Source organism: Corythoichthys intestinalis, chromosome 2, assembly GCF_030265065.1.
Source record: "Corythoichthys intestinalis isolate RoL2023-P3 chromosome 2, ASM3026506v1, whole genome shotgun sequence".
In the NCBI taxonomy this organism is placed as follows: Eukaryota; Metazoa; Chordata; class Actinopteri; order Syngnathiformes; family Syngnathidae; genus Corythoichthys; species Corythoichthys intestinalis.
The window spans coordinates 48900943-48919096 of NC_080396.1; the positions used below are offsets into that span (position 1 = coordinate 48900943).

General features: G+C 41.1%; 1 protein-coding gene across 2 annotated transcripts in view; it reads left to right on the top strand.

Moving 5' to 3' along the window:
- The window catches only part of cpne5a (copine Va), a 179525-nt gene that overhangs the window by 39223 nt on the left and 122148 nt on the right, over window positions 1-18154 (top strand). For both annotated transcript variants that reach the window (XM_057860861.1, XM_057860870.1), the window contains 2 exons: window positions 4129-4169; window positions 12614-12660. In XM_057860861.1, coding sequence (XP_057716844.1) covers window positions 4129-4169; window positions 12614-12660 — 88 coding nt within the window. The remainder of the gene's footprint in view (window positions 1-4128; window positions 4170-12613; window positions 12661-18154) is intronic.

The window sequence follows — 18154 nt, forward strand, 5'->3', positions numbered from 1 at the left end:
TCAACGTGTTGTGTGTCAAAGCATTAACAATGGTGAGACAGACAGTTAAACTCCTTTTCATACACCAAGAAGAGTGTCCTTGCCTCTTTATTTGCTTCCACAAGTTGACTACAATGAACTGTAATGAAGCAAAACAAAATTTGAACACAAAAACTGATTCACCATTACAATACATGACTTGTAAATTCCATCCGGATTTCACAACAACACCAATGTCCTACTGGTAGTTCTTTTCTTGCTCACAAACATAGCCAAATGTAATTAAAATGTCACTCTTTTATATCACTAACTTACAATTATGACTCAGTCATTAAGTTCTGAAAGGACCACATGAACTGAGAAAGACACAAAAGCACACAGCGCAAGGTGGTAACTATGCAGTCACTTTTGTTTTCATTCCATAGATCAGCAGCCCACAACCTTATTTATGCCATGTGCAAGATTAAATTCCACTTACCATTTCACTGAATCTAGTCAAATTTAGTTGAATAATCAGTGTTCCAGGCTGCCCCTAAAATTTGACATCGTTCAAGTTAATTGCAGATCTACTCGCACCTGTGCGAGCAGAAAATTGTCAGATAAAATTAAATAATAATTATTATCATTAATATTAAGGAATATTTTTGGTTGCTGACAAATCACTGCACCACATTAAAGTCGCCAGTTGTTGGCAATGCAAAGTACTGTATTTATCAGTAATACAGTGAAATGGGTGGCAATGAAAATATTACCTATGTGAGTTCATTTATGTTTTGCTCCTTTAAACTTTGTGCATGCACCCCTAAAATATTAGATTAGGGACAACTGTGCTCGTAGTAAAACACAAGTTAGTCTGGAGTCCAGAGTAATGATGAATAATGTTATTAAAAATTACTGCGAAATCACTGAGTATTTTATAAATTTCTAAACCTTTGCGTGACATACTTTTGGAAGTGCCCAGGGAAATCTAGTCATCGGGGGGAAGAAATTGTAATTCATCTTTTTATTAGATGGGATCGCTTACAGTATTTTCACTTAAACAGTCCCTCACTGAGCGACAAATGCTAATGCAGAGTGCAGAACATCTGCTGATCTATTAGCCACAGGGACATCTGTTCTCTTGACCTTCATTGTGGTGGCACCAGGTGTCTCCTCCTTGCTTGTCTCCTCCCACATCTCTTAACTTATTTGGGTTTTCTTTTTTATCTCTCTAGGTCCTCAGTTGCAGTAACTCTCAAAAGAATGTGAAGAAATCTTTTTTTAAAAAGAAAAAAAAAGTTGCTATTCTGCCATTTTAAATATGGAATGCAAGGGAATTTGATTTAAAAGTGACTTTTTAATATAAAATCTGTCTGTCTGTATCCCAATCTAATTTCTAATCTAAGAAATGCTAATAAAATTACAATTAAATGCAGTTGAGAGTGTACTTTTGCTTAATCTGTTGGGAATCCATTTGTTCCAAGCAGTGCAACAAAATCTCTTTCATCTATCTATTCCTTCACTTTTCAAAATCAAATCCATTTCAATTTACAGATAACACATCTTATCAAATAGCACTACTGGTGTAAAAGACCAATAACAATAAACTCTCAGAGAATATTTACAATCTTGTATGCAATTTGGAAGGGAATTATCATTTGAAGGGTTAGCACAACTTTATCCAGTTTGACATTGCCAACGAGAATTGGTTCTTCCCTTACTTGGATATATAAAGCTTAAATAATTAAATAATAAAAGTTAGGGAACAAAAAAAGTGTGTTTGCCAAACTCTGAGAATAGTAACAATGAGTGAGGGATTCAAGCAATGTTTACAAAAATAAATAAAATCTCTAAGTTCAAAACTACATGAAAATTAGCTGCGAGAAGGGGTATTAGGTGCAGGGATGTACGAAGTGAATTTATACATTTGCGTAAGAACAACTCGGTGCATAAATGTGTTTAAACTTGGTATATTGACAGCATGGTGACATACAGTATGCTGTTTTTTTCCTTTTCACCGTTCAGCAGTCGTGTGTTCAAATCCGAGCGCTCACCCCATTTCCCAAATACGTGTAGTGGCCAAAAATGGCACACTGACATAATAATTTAACATGTGCAGGTATGTTCCGAATAAACTGAACAAGAGGCTAGGACTGGATCAAAACAATGTATTTATTTTGAATAAAAGAAACAAAAGGCAGAAACGGGAAAGTGCATGTGCAGAAGATCCTTGTTAGTGGGGCTGGTATAATTTAAAAGCAAACAATTTTAATAATCAGTGGCCTGCTTAAAAGAACACCGAAAACACTGCAACACTACAAGCCACTTTGGTTAAAATCACAGCAAACGCCAGCCCCACAAACCCTATAAATTGCACAATCCCATTAACTTCATAAACAAATAAAAACTATAGACTCGTAAAATACTAATTAGAAAAGGGAAAAAACAGTGACATGCCAGGGTCCTATTAGATTAAGCAGAAATAATCATTAAGGCATTTACACAAAATATTAAAATACATTGCTTAAATACCTCCTTGAAGAATTGAGAACACACATTTTGCTGATGAGGCCAAACAGGTGCCTGGATGCTAAAATTGAATGCCCAGATTAAGTTAATAACTGTGACAACAATTTCAAATAAAAGAAAATATTACCTTCTGCTATCTATAGTGAGTATAGATCCACGAACGCCCCACGCAGCAGTCTTTGGCGTCCTCGATAGCGCACCTGTTGTGAATTGCTCTCTCATAATCGCGGGCTTGCCTCAAGAAAAGTGAGTCAGCGCCCCTTGCTGGTAGCTCTCTTTTTAAGGGTTCCCCTGGGGCACTTACGGCCACAAGATTTCCCCCAAGGTCCTAGTGCCCAACCAGTTACATGCGCACTCTCGGTTAATACAAGACACACAATTGTCCATAGGTAGGAACATGAGTGTTAGCAGTTGCTTGTCTATTGGTTTCCACCGATTGGCTGGCGACCAGTTCAGGGTGTACTAACGCTAGTGAGGATGGATGGATGGATGGATGGATGGATGGATGGATGGATGGATGGATGGATGGATGGATGGATGGATGGATGGATGGATGGATGGATGGATGGATGGATGGATGGATGGATGGATGGATGGATGGATGGATGGACTGTATACATTAGGTGTGAAGGTATTTATGTTGTTGTAGGGTATATGCTATACTTACTGTTTCCAATTACACTTGTTGATTGAAAAAATAATTAACATAGATAATGGTAAACGGGTAGTATTAAAATAAGTGGGTCTCTACTGTATATTGTTCCTTGATGGACTAGCAGGTTACAATGTTTAAGTGTGAAATATTCATATTCTCTTTTTTGGTTTTGTTTTTTTTTTTTTTTCCAACTGCATGTACAGTGTTTAAGTGTGAAATATTCAAATCCTCTTTTGGGGATTTTGCTTTCAACTGCATGTTCTAAATTGTGCATTTCCTCAAATATGTGGCTTTAATTTTGGCTGAAGGGATGAAAGTGGCAACTCTGGAGGGCATTGGATGTCAAGGTGATACACAGCTTTGCCTTTTCTTGTCTCCATTGATAATGACACTAACAATATGCAGGAGTCAGGTCGTCCCGTGGCTAATACCTCTAAAGCCGCTTCCTTTAGCACCGCACACGTTTCTGTGGCAGAAGAATTGGGAATGACAAGAATGCCAACAGTGCCCTGTTGCTTTGTTGGATTCTGTCCGGAAATCTCATCTCTATTCATTGAATTTTCGCCGGTCTTGAGAAGGGTGAGGATTGTGTTGCGCTGCCAGCAATTTATTTATTGGTACGCTCCTCTTAAAAGTCCTCACTGAGAACTGGATATCACATTACAGAGTTGATAGCAGGATCCCTGAGAGTGAAAGACATCGTGTCCTTTTGTAACTTTATCATTTAGTCTTTTTTATGTACCCCCACCTCCCATCTCAGTTCACACCCAAAAACGAAGGTCTGTCATTTGATATGATGCCAGTTGATTGACACTAGTAGCGGAAATACACAAATATGGGTTTGGGAAAAAAAAAAGAGAGAGAAAAAAGTCAAAAACCTTGCAATGAATTCTCTTTGTTGTAAAGTGGAATGTTATAATCAATTATCATGTCAAGCATTGTAGAAAGGACCATTATGACCTGATTCTCTTCCTCTTCTCTTGCAGAAATCTCTTGGACAGAGACACCTTCTCTAAATCCGACCCATGTAAGTTCTTGTTTGTTTTACAATGCTAATTGCAGTTTAGGTTTAGGTCTTTGACAAGCCGTTTCACGGTCACAGATGAACCGGTCTCACTTTTGCTGAGCTTCACTTTATTCCAAAGTGTTTCTTTGACACATTCGACATATCATTTGAACAGCAGATCATATTAATTCATTATAAATTAGTATTGGTCACTAGGGATGGGAATTGATAGGATTTTTACGATTCCATTATCGATATTGCTTAACGATTCGATTCTTTATCGATTCTCTTATCGATTCTAATTTGGGGGGAAAGAACAAACGTTTTGATTGGCATCGAGTTTGTTTATTCAGAAGTCACAACCTTACAAACTCACAACGAGATCAAAAGAGGCCCAAAGCCTCAATGTTAACTGTGGCAATAAGTGGCAAATACACAAGAATGTGTAACATTTTACTGAAACATTTATCTAATAGAAATAAAAAATATTGGTATATATTGGCAGATAGGTTTTTGCTCTGCCTTGGGCAATATGTGTTAAAGCAGGGGTCCCCAAACTTTTTCCTGTGAGGGCCACATAACTTTTCCCTTCTCTGATGAGGGGCCGGGGTCAGTTTGTTACAGAAAAAGTGTGACGATTGCAGAAGTGCATAAATGTAAAAAATTATTGTTTTTCAGAAAGCCACAATCAAATAACCCTTTCTGGATTCTTTATAATAATAATAATAATTAATAATAAAAACACTATTAATTAAATAGATAATAACCAAATAACCCTCTCTGAATTCTTCAAGGAAAAGGCCAGAAAATAAATAACACGATTGAGAAAAAAAAAAAAAAAAAAATTCAAAATGGCCGGACCAAATGTGGAGGCGGGCCGTAATTGGGCCGCGGGCCGCAGTTTGAGGACTCCTGGAGCGCGCATACACCCAAAGAAGAAATGCCGCATCCAAGTGAGTGAGAGAGGGAAACACTTCTACGAGCCTACGTTCTTTGTTAATGTTAATATCTACAGAGGCAACGCCTATATGTATCATCTTTTGTATTGTTGTTGTTGTGTTTCCACTCGCGATCGGACACTTAAATCCAGTTGTGTAGTGGTTTGAACGATGTGCTAATGCTAGCGAACGAATGCTAACCATACTGTTATTAGCAGCTAATCATCGCTGATTTACGTTGATGCAAACCTGTTTGTTATTGGGGGCGAAATTGATTTGTTTCATTTCTATTCTTAGTTTCACTCTTCAAGTGATGGTTGAATAAAGTCAGCAAATTATACCAACGTCTTCTGCATCGTCATTTGGGAGTTTAGCTAGCTGTATAGCCGGGACTTTTTTTTTTTTTTTTTTTTTTTTTATAGCCAGGACTGAGCCTTATCCTCTCTGTGAGGACAGCGCAATCGTATTCCCTCCCGATGCAGTTATCTCCACCTTGCAATGACTGCAAGTCGCTTTGTTGTAATTTTTCCTCGTGAAGTGAAGACACACTTTCGAGCGTTTGAACTTACGTGCTGTCATTGTTAAGGCCGAGTTATACTTCTGCGTCAGACCTACGCCGTCAAGGAAGAATCGAGTTACGACCCTACGCCGTAGCCTGACGCGCACCTCTCGATTTTTGTAACCTTCGCGTCGCGTAGACGCGTAGACGTAGCGAAAACGGACTGTGATTGGTCCGCTCAGACTGTTGTTTCCGGGCGAAAACACCGCCATTGTAGAATAGAATCAAACATTATTTTCTACACGCAAAAATGCACCAAGCCGACGGGAGTATCATCGAAGAGCAAGTCTCGTCAAGAAATTATTATTGTGACTGCCAAATGGCAAGGTCGGCGATCGAAAAAATAAATAAATGGAAGAACCACCGAGACGTGGGTGGTCGGAATCGAGTGGCCACACGAAGCGGTGACACAGTCGGCCAAAAACTGCCAACTTTTTTATCACTTTATGTCGTATTTTTGGTTGGTGCACTTCATCATTTACTGTGTACATATGTTTCAAGTATATGAAGAATAAAGCACAGATTTGGTGTCAAAAGAGTTGTTTTGATCTTTAATTTTCAATAACAGACAGTTCACACACACAATACATCATCACTGATTGAGAGTGCCTCGGTGCTTTTTATGATAACCTTAAAATCAAGCCTCCCAACGCAGTTTGGGAAGTTCCCTAGACGCCAGAAATCTGCTATGGCTTCCCACTGGCTGGTTGTAGGACACGGCAAACAAATCAGGCTGGAGGGCTTTGCAGACTTTGAACGCAGTGCTCGACTCCAGTTTGAAGCTAGCCGCCACAGCTAGCTCTCTCCACCCGAGTCTCTGTGCGGCATCAAAAGTCGGCCAGACCGCCTCGAAACCGTCTTCTGCGTCGCCTGCCCGTCAACATTTGTATGTTCAATATTTATTCAGTGTTGATGAGCAGAATATTTACTTTCAAGAGTTCCATCTTGCATTGTTTATTTTTTCTCCGACTAGCGGAAGTAAACGAGCACGCCCCAAAACCGTACAAACATAACGCCACATCCCTCTAGTGGCTTGGCGGTGAATTACAGAGCAACGCGTTTCCTCACCGCAGAACTATCGAATGTCGAATGACGCCGTAGTCGCTACGCCGTCACCGCAACGCTGGAGTATAACTCAGGCTTTATGTTTATGGCTGCAATGCTCGTGCTTACCCGTCGTAACCTTTCATTTTCACACTCTTTCCTGGTGAAGTGTAGTCAAACTTTGGAGCGAGTGGTTCTTGGCGCCATGCTAGTTCGATGCGTCTGGACAACAACTTACACGTCACGACGCAATACGCGTCTTTAGGAATCGTTAAAGGGATCGTTAAGGCTTTTTCATTGTGATGTCGAGGCCTCGAAACACTCGGAACCGGTTCCGAATTGGAATCGGATTTCGATTCCCATCCCTATTGGTCACTATTGCAGATGTTTATTTGAAAACTGGCATATAATTTGCACAGAGAATACATTAGTAATTAATATTTGTTATTATACATGTTATTAGAATGTACTGTAAGCCTGATCTTAATTCATTTCAACCGTAGATCAAAATGATCTAAGAGCATTCAAAGGTTAGTCTAAAATTGATCTAAAATAATTTACAAGTCAGCTTAAACGTGATCTAAACATGTTTTAAGAGTACAGTGGTATGAAAAAGTATCTGAACCTTTTGGAATTTCTCACATTTCTGATAAAATTACCATCAAATGTGATCAGATCTTTGTCAAAATCAAACAAATACAAAATAGCGTCTGCTTTAAATAAAACCACCCAAACATTTATAGGTTTTCATATTTTAATGAGGATAGCTTCTGCAGCTGGGGGTCGGACCGCCAAGGCCCCCGCCTTTGGCTGCCGCCCAACTCCCTACGCACCCGACCCCTTTGGCCCATCCCACAGGAGGTGAGCCCATGGGAAGGGGAACCCACGTTGCCTTTTCGGTAGGGTTGGGAATCTCTGGCATGAAGCAGATTCGATATGTATCTAGATACACAGGTTACGATTCTATTAAAAAAAGGATACATTTTTAAGGCCGAGCGATTCGATACGATTCGATACAGTGTAAGAACGATACGGTTCGGTAGAGTGAAAACGATACGGTAGTAAATATTTGTTGTGTGTTTTTGTACAGTATTTTAAACATATAAAAAGACCACATTTCTAATATAGCAAAATTAAACAACAAAATTTCATACCGATGTTATGTTTTATTTTTTTAATGAAAAAAACAAAAAGGCTTACTATATGACCGTCATTTTGTTGGATGGGATTGATAATAAAATAAACTCGTGACAGACAACAATAAAGTGCAGTATTTTGATTACTGTATTTCCTAGTGTTTTTAACACAAGCGGTAAGTAATTTAAGTGCTTTCAACTTTCAACGTAAACATCATACAAACAAAAAATATTAATTATATGCAGCAGCTCTAGAAAAAAATGAATTAAACCTGCTAGTGTTATCATAAATAAATAATAAATTATGCTTTACGACTGGTATAATTGGGGGAATAAAAACATGGCAGTTTAGACAGACAGGCCAATAATCATTACTTTAACCTAATACACAGCAAAGTCATTCACTTATGCCTGTGCTTCCTCATTTTTTATTCCTCATCACTGTCCATATCATTTTTGAAGGTCAGATTTTTCATGAGGAAGATCAACTAATCCACATCTTCATGTTTAAGTGGACTGCGTTTCGTGGAAACAATATGCCGCCCTTTCCACCATTGTAATGGGTTATTTTTCAGGGTTAAAAACTCACGATCTCTGTACCGCTCCACACTTCACACAAGCCCTGTCCCATGCGAACAGATCTGGCTGCCTTCATCACTCCAAAGTCCGACTTTTGTTTTCCTGGGTGCGTTAAAAATCAATCGCTGCACGTCGCTGGCGTCGGTGATCACACTGTCCATTGCATTGCATGTTGCTTCGTTGCCACTACTAGTTTCGTTTTGGGTTGTGAAGAAAATGCTACGGAGCGTGCGTTACAGTGGCTTCGTTAGCTCTCGCGTTGCTATGACACGCCCGTGACGATCGGGTAATGACGGCGACTAGTAGCGGTTCTGCCGAAATGCATGGGAAGTTGAGGCAACCACGACTGTGAGTAGTGCTTGTCCATATTATTTCATGCGTGCGGTCTCGATCTAAGTGCGCTGTGTGGTGAATGACACAAGTGCAGCATGTGAAGTAAAAACTAAATTATTATCATATTAAGCAATGCATTGAACTAGGCATTAGAAGCCGATTCTTGTGCTCGCGATAGCCGAATTCTATCTCTACTATCGGTTCATTGAATATTTATTGGCTGATTACTGTCGAATGGTAACTTTACTATCGATACATCTGTATCTCTCATCTGTAAAACCGGATATCCGGTCTTATCGGTTTATCGTTCTCAAGCTTACTTTTCGGGCTGTGCCCGCCGGGTTAGAAGTTCGGTCAACCATGAGGGACTCTGCGTCGAGCCGCTACTCCTCCACATTGAGAGGAGCCAGCTGAGGTGGCTCGGGCATCTGGTTCAGATGCCTCCTGGACGCCTCCCTGGAGAGGTGTTCCGGGCATGTCTCACTGGCGGGAGGCCCCGGGGACCACCAAGGACACGCTGGAGAGACTATGTTTCTCGGATGGATGGATGGATGGATGGATGGATGGATGGATGGATGGATGGATGGATGGATGGATGGATGGATGGATGGATGGATGGATGGATGGATGGATGGATGGATGGATGGATGGATGGATGGATGGATGGATGGAAACAATAGCCACGTTTACATGCTGACTTTTATTCATACCGATTCAAATCATTCCGAATGGAAATTTCAGATCAGCTGTTTACATGTGTCTGCCTTTATTCCGAAAGGGCGTTTGACAACTGCCGTCTGACATGCACAGATTAATCAAAACAAAGCGTCACGTTGCAAAACATGGAAATCGATCGTCGGAGTGCTGCTGTTTTAACTTCAGAGAAGAACTGTCCCCATCACACAGTTCCTCCTCAAAACCCACGTCCACGCCGTGGACATCGACGTTGGCCAGTGGTCGTCCTCCCATCGCTTCGTCCATCGGCTCGAAGAACGGAAAGTTTGTGGGGTCGTATCCACTTCTGCTGTTTTGCTCTTTTGCCTTGTAGTAGCCGGTTTTCAGCGTTTTCCACCGGTTTCTAATCTGGTCAACGCTCCGGTCTATTCCGGCTTCGTGTAACCTCTCGTGAACTTTTTTAAATAGTTCACTGTTCCTCGTTTTACGCCCGTCTAAGCGAGCAATTATATTCAATTATTTTAAAGTTTGAATTAAATACAAACTTTCCGCCGGACTCCAATTAGGTGCACTGTGCTTGGAAGCCATGTTGCAAGTGACGTTACTTACGTCACCAAGTGACGTCACCATGTCAGTAAGGAGCATGTGCAGAAAGAACGCAACCAGACACCATTCCGCTTCCTTGTTTACATGATATAATTTTACTTCTAATCGGTTTGGGAAAAGGAATATTCCACCCCTGTGAAACGGAATGAAATTCCATTCGGTTTGGGCCTGTTCATTCCGAATGATGTGTTTATATGGAACACATTTATTCGGTTTGAACATCTAAACCGATTGTAATTGGAATATTTGGCTCCATGTAAACGTGGCCAATGTAAGAAGGGGGGGAAATAGGTGCCTGTGCCTAAGGAGACTTAAAGAGCAATTGAAACCAGTTTTTACAAAACAATTTAAGTCAGGTGTGTGCGCAACCACTGATGAGTGGTTTAAAGCTGCCCTGCCCACTATAAAACACACTCCTGGTAAGAATTGCCTTGATGAGAAGCATTGTCTGATGTGCATCGTGGCCCGTTCAAAACAGCGGTCTGAAGACCTGCAATCAAGGATTGTTGATTTGTATAAAGCTGGGAGAGGATACAAAACCATCTCTAAAACTCTGGATGTTCATCATTCGACAGTCAGAGAAGTTGTCTACAAATGGACCGAGTTTCGCACTGTTGCTTCTCTCCTAAGGAGTGGCCGTCTACCAAAGATGACGCCAAGAGTTCAGCGCAGAATACTCAGAGAGGTAAAAAAAGAACCCCAGCGTGTCTGTTTAACACTTACAGAAATCACTGGCACAGTCCAATATCTTGGCACACTTCAACTACATGTAAAACTATGGCCAAGAATGGTGTTCATGGGAGGACTCCAAGGAGGAAGCCACTGTATGGGAGTAACACACAACGTCATGCGTGGAGGAAAAATGGGACAGCTCACTAACATCAACACCTCATCCCCATCGTGAAGCACGGTGTTGGTATCATGATTTGGGGCTGTTTTCCTGCCTCAGGGCCTGGACAACTTGCAATCATTAATGGAAGAAGTTTATCAGGATGTTTTGCAGGAAAACTTGAGGCCGTCTGTCAGACAGTTGAAGCTAAAAAAAAAAATGGATGGATGCAGCAACAAGACAATAACCCAAAACACAGAAGTAAATCACCTTCAGAATGGTTTCAGAAAAACAAAATACAGGTTCTGGAGTGGCCAAGTCAAAGTCCATACTTGAACCCCATTGAGATGGTGTGCCATGTCCTAAAACAGCGAGTCATGCCAGACATCCCATGAATCTGACTAAACTACAGCAGTTTTGTAGAGAAAAATGGGCCAAGATTAGTCCTGATTGATGTGCCAGACTGATCTGCAGCTACAGGAAGTGTGTGGTTGAAGTTATTGCTGCCAAAGGGGGGCAAAATATTAAATGTGATGGTCCATTTGCTTATTTTCCCCCTTCTGTCATTGTTTGCATACTATCCTCATTAAAATATGAAAACCTATAAATGTTTGGGTGGTCTTAGTTAAAGCAGATAGTTTTTTCATCTGTGTAATTTTGACAAAATCAGATCAAATTTGATGGTGACTTTATGCAGAAATGTGAGAAATTCCAAAAACTTTAGATACTTTTTCATACCACTGTATGTTGAACCTGCTTGCTGCAGCGCCAGCCCCTCTCCCTATAGCTTACCATAGTTGACACTCAGCACAAACCCAGTATACTCCAAATTCATTTGATTTGTAGTCTAAAACTATTCTAAACCAATTTAAACTTACCCTGACATTGATCTAAATGCAGTCCATGGTCTCATTTAAAAATCTGCCTCAATTGAAATTGACCTATTTGAGAGTCAGTCTCAACGTAATCTTAATTTATTTGAGACTCTGTCCATACCCCGCTCAAAAGCGTTTGAAATACGTACAGCCAAAACCTAAATTGGATCCATTTGAAATGCAGTTTGAACGTGACATAAACTCATTTGGAAATTCTCTCAACTAACGTGAGACACTAAAAGGGCTGTTACAGCACTTCCTTGGATTCTTGTAGCAAGATGCAGAACGAGGGTGACGTTCTACATAATAATAAAAGAGATTTCGAATCCTTGGTGAAGCCGTGGTGAAGAAAGATCTAACAGTCAACCTAATTTGTATTCAACAACGTTGCGTTTAGCCCTTCTCTACTTCATTTGAAGTCGTAAAATTAAATAGGAGGCCAAGGAGTCCCACCGTGAAGAAAATGTGTTTTGATTACACGCCTTTAGTTGTGGACACAGGTGGCCTTGAAGCAAGTTTGCTCGCTCGCTTCACATGACTTTGATGCATTACAACGTCACAAGACGTGCGGCTTCATTGGGTGTGGCATGGTAATGAATAAAGAAAGTCTTCAACAAAGAGGGGGAAAAAGTGAGCTTGGATGAGATGTGTGATTTATTTTCAATGTTGCCGGTCGATAATGTGTCAAATAAAATAATGTTCAATTGAAATAACCCAACTTTTTGCCAAAAAAAATCACTTGAATTGTCCTCCCCCAGCTTAGAGTAATAGCAAATGGCAATGACATTTCTCAAAAGAGGTTTCCTGTGGGCAGTGTAATAAGTAAATTGTGTCTACCTCACACTTTTGAGGGTCAGAATTTTTATGTTTTGGTTTCTTCTTTCTCCGCAGTGGTGGTGTTGTACACACAGGGTGTTGAGTGCAAACAGTGGCGAGAGGTAAGACCCCGAACCACTCACACCTCCCTCAGCTCAGTCCACATGAATCCCCTCTATATGACACATACAACTGCCTGTTCTGTGTTTGCATGTGGTAACTGTACAATGCTGTGTAATTACTCCAATGTGTGCCTCAGCATAAGAATCTCTCATGCGCTCCCCCAGGCTATTGGCCACTGGGCACCAATAAACACCTGTAGTTAAATTATAATGACGAGGAGGACATCTCTAATTGAACAAAAGGCCAATTAACGATTAAGGTTCTTGTTCGTCCCTATGGAAGTACATTAAACTACTAATGGTCAGCACATGTGCCTTTTCAATATAAGTGGACTAAGTCCTAGTTGGACTTCTAGCCAGTATGGTAGATACTCTTGTCATGAAAAATGATATGATTTGTAGCTTGCGTGACTGACAGTATGTGATGTATTTGAGTTAATCTGTTTGTGATGTTTGACAAGAAGAAGAACCGAATGGAGGTATAGACTTCTAAATTAGCCTCTAGGTAGTGAACTATCATATGCTTGTTATCGGTGATCGAAAAGGAGAGTGGTTCATGCTTCAGTTATGTTTTAAATTGTTTTTCTGACAATAAACTGTGTTACTATATTATGTTCAAACTGTCACATGCTACACACGTTTTTTTTTTAACTACTCTGCTATTTTGATGGATCATGGTTTTACAGTACATTGTTTCTGTATCGATTCCTCCAGTAACATAAATTGGATTTAAAAAAATAAAAAATAAAAAAAAACAACTAATAAATAAAATAAATTATATTTGGGACCACCTACAAAGTTTCATGAAGTCCTTTAGACATTAAACTGCAAAACAAACAAAATATAATTCGACAAAAAAAAAAAAAAAAATGAAATCATGCTTGCCCAAATGTTTTTAATATATTTATTTTTTTAACTGTACAGTCTTGTTCACCATTACTGGTGTGATGGGTACACGCAGGTCCACGTGTGTGAGGTGGTGCGTGAAAAACCTTCCCTCCGATGCCTTCAAGTCGGGACGCTGCCGGCTGTGCCGTTGGCTCGAGCCTTTATGGCGCAGTGGTTAGCGTCTCTGCACTGTTGATATGGAGCATGTTGTGCAGCGCGGCGTGGGTTTGCATCCCAGCCTGGTCAGAGAAGTGGGAGCGGATTGCGTCGGGGCGTGGTGCGTTTCAAAACCGGTTACACTGGTGCCGTGACCCGGATCGGCAGTGAAGGTTTTCGGGGGGGGGTGAGTGTGATGGGTACACGCAGGTCTGCGTGTGTGAGGCAGTGCGTGGAAAACCTTCCCTCCGATGCCTTCAAGTAGATACGCTGACGGCTGCATTGTTGGCTCGAAACTTTATGACGCAGTGGTAAGTGTCCCTACACTGTTGATATGGAGCGTGTTTTGCAGCGCGGCGTGGGTTCGCGTCCCAGCCTGGTCAGAGAGGTGGGAGTAGATCGCGTTGGGGTGCGGCGAGAGGTGGGAGTAGATCGCGTTGGGGTGCAGCGCGTTTCAAAACCGGTTACACTCGCACGCCTTAATTGTTCAGAAATGAATAGAAATGTGCTAAATATAAATAATATTTTAACTGGGGGTTTGCATGTTCTCCCCGTGCCTGCATAGGCTCTTACCAGGTACTTCAGCTTCCTCCCGCATCCCAAAAACATGCATGGTAGGCTTATTGAACTCTCCAAATTGTCCGTAGGTGTGAGTGTGTGCGTGAATGGTTGTTTTTCCCTATGTTCCCTGCGACTAGCTGGCAACCTCTTCAGGGTGTAACCTGCATCCTGCCCGTTCTTTGCTGGGACTCCAGCACCTCCGTAACCTGTTCAGAAGATGATTGAATTAATATTTTAATTGGAGGTCCAAAGAATTTTAACAAATGAAAGAGAAAAAAAATGTTTCATGATTGATTTAATGATTCATTTTTTTTCCCAGAAGATATTCCACATTATTGGACTTCAACGTCATGGGTGCCAACAAGAGTGAGCAGGACTGTATTTGATTGTTTAACTCGACAGTCACCCATTGAGCTACTTTAATAGATTCTCATATTAATTAATGTACACTGGTAAAACGTAGGTGTTGATTAGGAATTTCCAATGCAGTATTAGAAATATTTTGGATTTTTTTTCGCCCCCTAGATTCATCTAAAAGAAAATGCCATCCATTCATTTTCTCCTGCTTATTTGAGGTCGGGTCGCAGGGGCAACGGCCTCAGCAGGCAAGCCCAGACATTCCTCTCCCCAGCCACTTCATCAAGCTCTTCTTGAGGGAGGGGGGTCCCAAGCCATTCCCAAGCCAGCTGGGAGACATGGTCTCCCCAGCGTATTCTTGGTCGGCCCTGCGGCATCCTCCCAGTGGGACATGCCCCGGAGGCATCCGAATCAGTTGCCCGAGCCACCTCATCTGGCTCCTCTCATTGTGGAGGAGCAGCGGCTCTACCCCATACCCCTCCTGGATGACCGAGCTTCTCACCTCATGTATCCCTAAGGGTGAGCCCGGATACCCTATGGAGGAAACTCATTTCAGCCGCTTGGGTACAGGATCTTGTTATTTCGGTCATGGCCCACAGCTTGTGACCATAGGTGAGGGTAGGAACGTAGTTCGACCGGTAAATAGAGAGCTCCGCCTTTCGGCTCAGCTCCCTCTTCACCACGACGGACCGATGCAAAGTCGAAGAACCATTCGGACCGAAAAAAGCCAAGCATAGATTATTCATACTTCTGTTTTCTTTAGTTGAATCTATTTAGATGACCTTGTTTGAGAGATTAAGTCCGAGACCAACCTATCTCAGACCGCAGTTAAAGTCAAATAAGTATTTACACAAACAATCAAACATATAGTTCATATATATTGTATATGGATGGAGATATGGCTAGAGATAAGCGCACAGAGAGCATGCAAACTTTATGGACCCAGAATTGAACCCGAAATGAAGAACTGTTGTACAGATGTTTTAACCACTCGCTTAGGGTGAAAATTCTCCACCTGGAGCTCAGAACCTTTAGGCCTGCTGTTGCTGCTGAAAACCCAGTCAAGCTGTGAGTTATTGATAAAGCTGAGTGGGCCGTGTAATGGGTTTTTTGTTTTTCTGAAGGCTTTGTGGGTTTGTTGGAGTCTCTTTGGCTTAAAACCAAGCCATGATCCAATTATTTTTCTGGACACCAGGCCCTCCAGTTGGCTGACATGCTTGTGGACATTTTTTAAGCATGTTTGTATAACGATTTTAGCTATTTCTTTTTTCAGCACATAATTTATTGCTTTTAAATTTGAACGCAACCACTGGAACAGAGTCTCAGGGCCAGAATAGGTGTTGCATAAGTGTATTCAGCAACAACAGCTCAATGAGTAGATATGAGGACTGGTAGAAGGCGATGCATGTATTACAAATGAGTATCCTGCCTAAATTCATGTCTTTGTCTTTCTGGGGTTGCTTTACAAATCATGCAACCCACCATTTTGTTCCACTGCACTAAAGTAATGATGATTTTATCCCAAGTTATTTACAGATTATTTAGTATTACAGTAAATCTGCGACAGTTTAGTTCAATACAAAGCTGATATACCAACAGATGCTATGATTTAATCTGGTGTATGAATCAAAATAGATTGGTACACAGGTGTACTGTACATGCATGCACCACATAACAAAAGAGCATAGATAATAGCGTAGATGAATGAACTAAAATCCTTTTTAGCGCAATAACCTCCCCTAACTCCAAAGGATAGTGACAGTCCTGCCATGAATAGCAAAATCATCCTCGGTAAATATATAAACTATTATCCATTAATCATTGCAATAATGTCATTATAAAGTAATTTTCCGTTACCCTAAATAATAAATGACTTACAGATTGTTACATTTTAAATTGTCACCTGAATTTTGATAAAAATAACAATTGCCAAGAAAAAGGTTCGTTGTTGCATTTCTATTAGCAACTCAGCATCACAAAAATACACACCCAGCAATTTTTTTTTTTTTTTGTAACTTCCACTAACAACCAATGCTAAACATATCTCCTCCTAAACATCAAAAGGTCAATTGAGATACTATACCACTCTAACATAGTACCTGAACTCACTACTTTCCTACTAGCCGGGGATTTAATGCAATCCTTTGGAATACAGTATTCAGCCTCTTTCAGACATGCCCTGAAGTCCAGGAATATGACAATGATTAAGCGGTTCATGCTTACTGTATGTGTGAAAAGAAACTGCAGACTCCTCTAACATGGTCATTTACTGCCTAGCAACCAAGTCACAATCCAGATCTTTTGCGGTTGCTTTGTTGTCTTAATGCAGGCGGTTATGTTCTGCTTCAGACCCATAGGTTAATAAAATAGCTATCATACCATATCAGCGCACGCTGAAGTACTCAACATAATTTCCTTGTTCTTCTTCACCGCAACACGGAATAACAACTTTTGACACGCATTAAGCAAAGACTATAGAAATGATCAAGATAAAAACTCCAATAACAGGTAAGTCTAATAACTGCTCGATCTTTTTCTTATAAGAAAAAGACAGCACTACCAAGCAGGGGGGGAAAGTAACAAATTACATTTACTCTCATTATTGTAACATAATTCCCTTTCACACACTCCGAAACACCAGGGATATCGCGGGATTTAACCGTGCAGCAATTGTATGTGAAAACAATTTCCTGACATGGAGATTACGCGGACATTTCACGGGTCGCATCTTAGTATATTGTCCGGGACTTTCCCGGGAAGTGCTGTGCATGAAAGCAGGCGTTAAAGTACCCGGTCACAGCACAATGGCTGATGACGTAAATATCCTAGCGAGCCCATTGTCGAGGAAGAGAGTCCATCGTCCATCTTTGGAAATGGATACAAAAGTGTGGTTTATGTTGTTGCCGATGTTAGGGTCCTCAACTGCGGAAACAAGGTTGTACCTCAAAGCAGAAAACAGCGGAGGGAAGTGTTCAAGGGTTTATTAGATACAAACAAAAATACACACGATCGCAGAAAAGGGGGAATAACACAATGGGTCCGTGATAGTAGGTCGACGGGGATCAATAATACTAACCAAAGCGGTAGGTAGAGAGCCGATAAGACAACAAAACAAATACACTCAAATACCGGCACATCGCATGGGTTTTCAAAACAAGGGCGGAAGAGGTGTCGTATGGCGCCTAGCAAGTTAATACCTGAACACCCTTCTCTTGGATTGCCTGGTCTTAAATATATCTTGATGAGCTTGAATTGGCTTCAGTTACGTTGTCGGGAATGCACCCACAAACGACTCTGTAAAAAAACACGATTTGATTAACATTGTGGCAGCAGATGCTGACAAAAAATGGCGTAATGTCCAGGGTTATAATATCGCGCCAGCAGCCCTCCCCGCACCAAGAGCGCTAGTGGGCAACACGGAACAAGTGTGTGAAAATGTCCAACCCGTGTTATTCTTGGGACATCTCTACAAGCGTGAAAGCAATGAGGCGAATATATCCCGCTTCACCTTACACGGGAATTTCCCTGGATA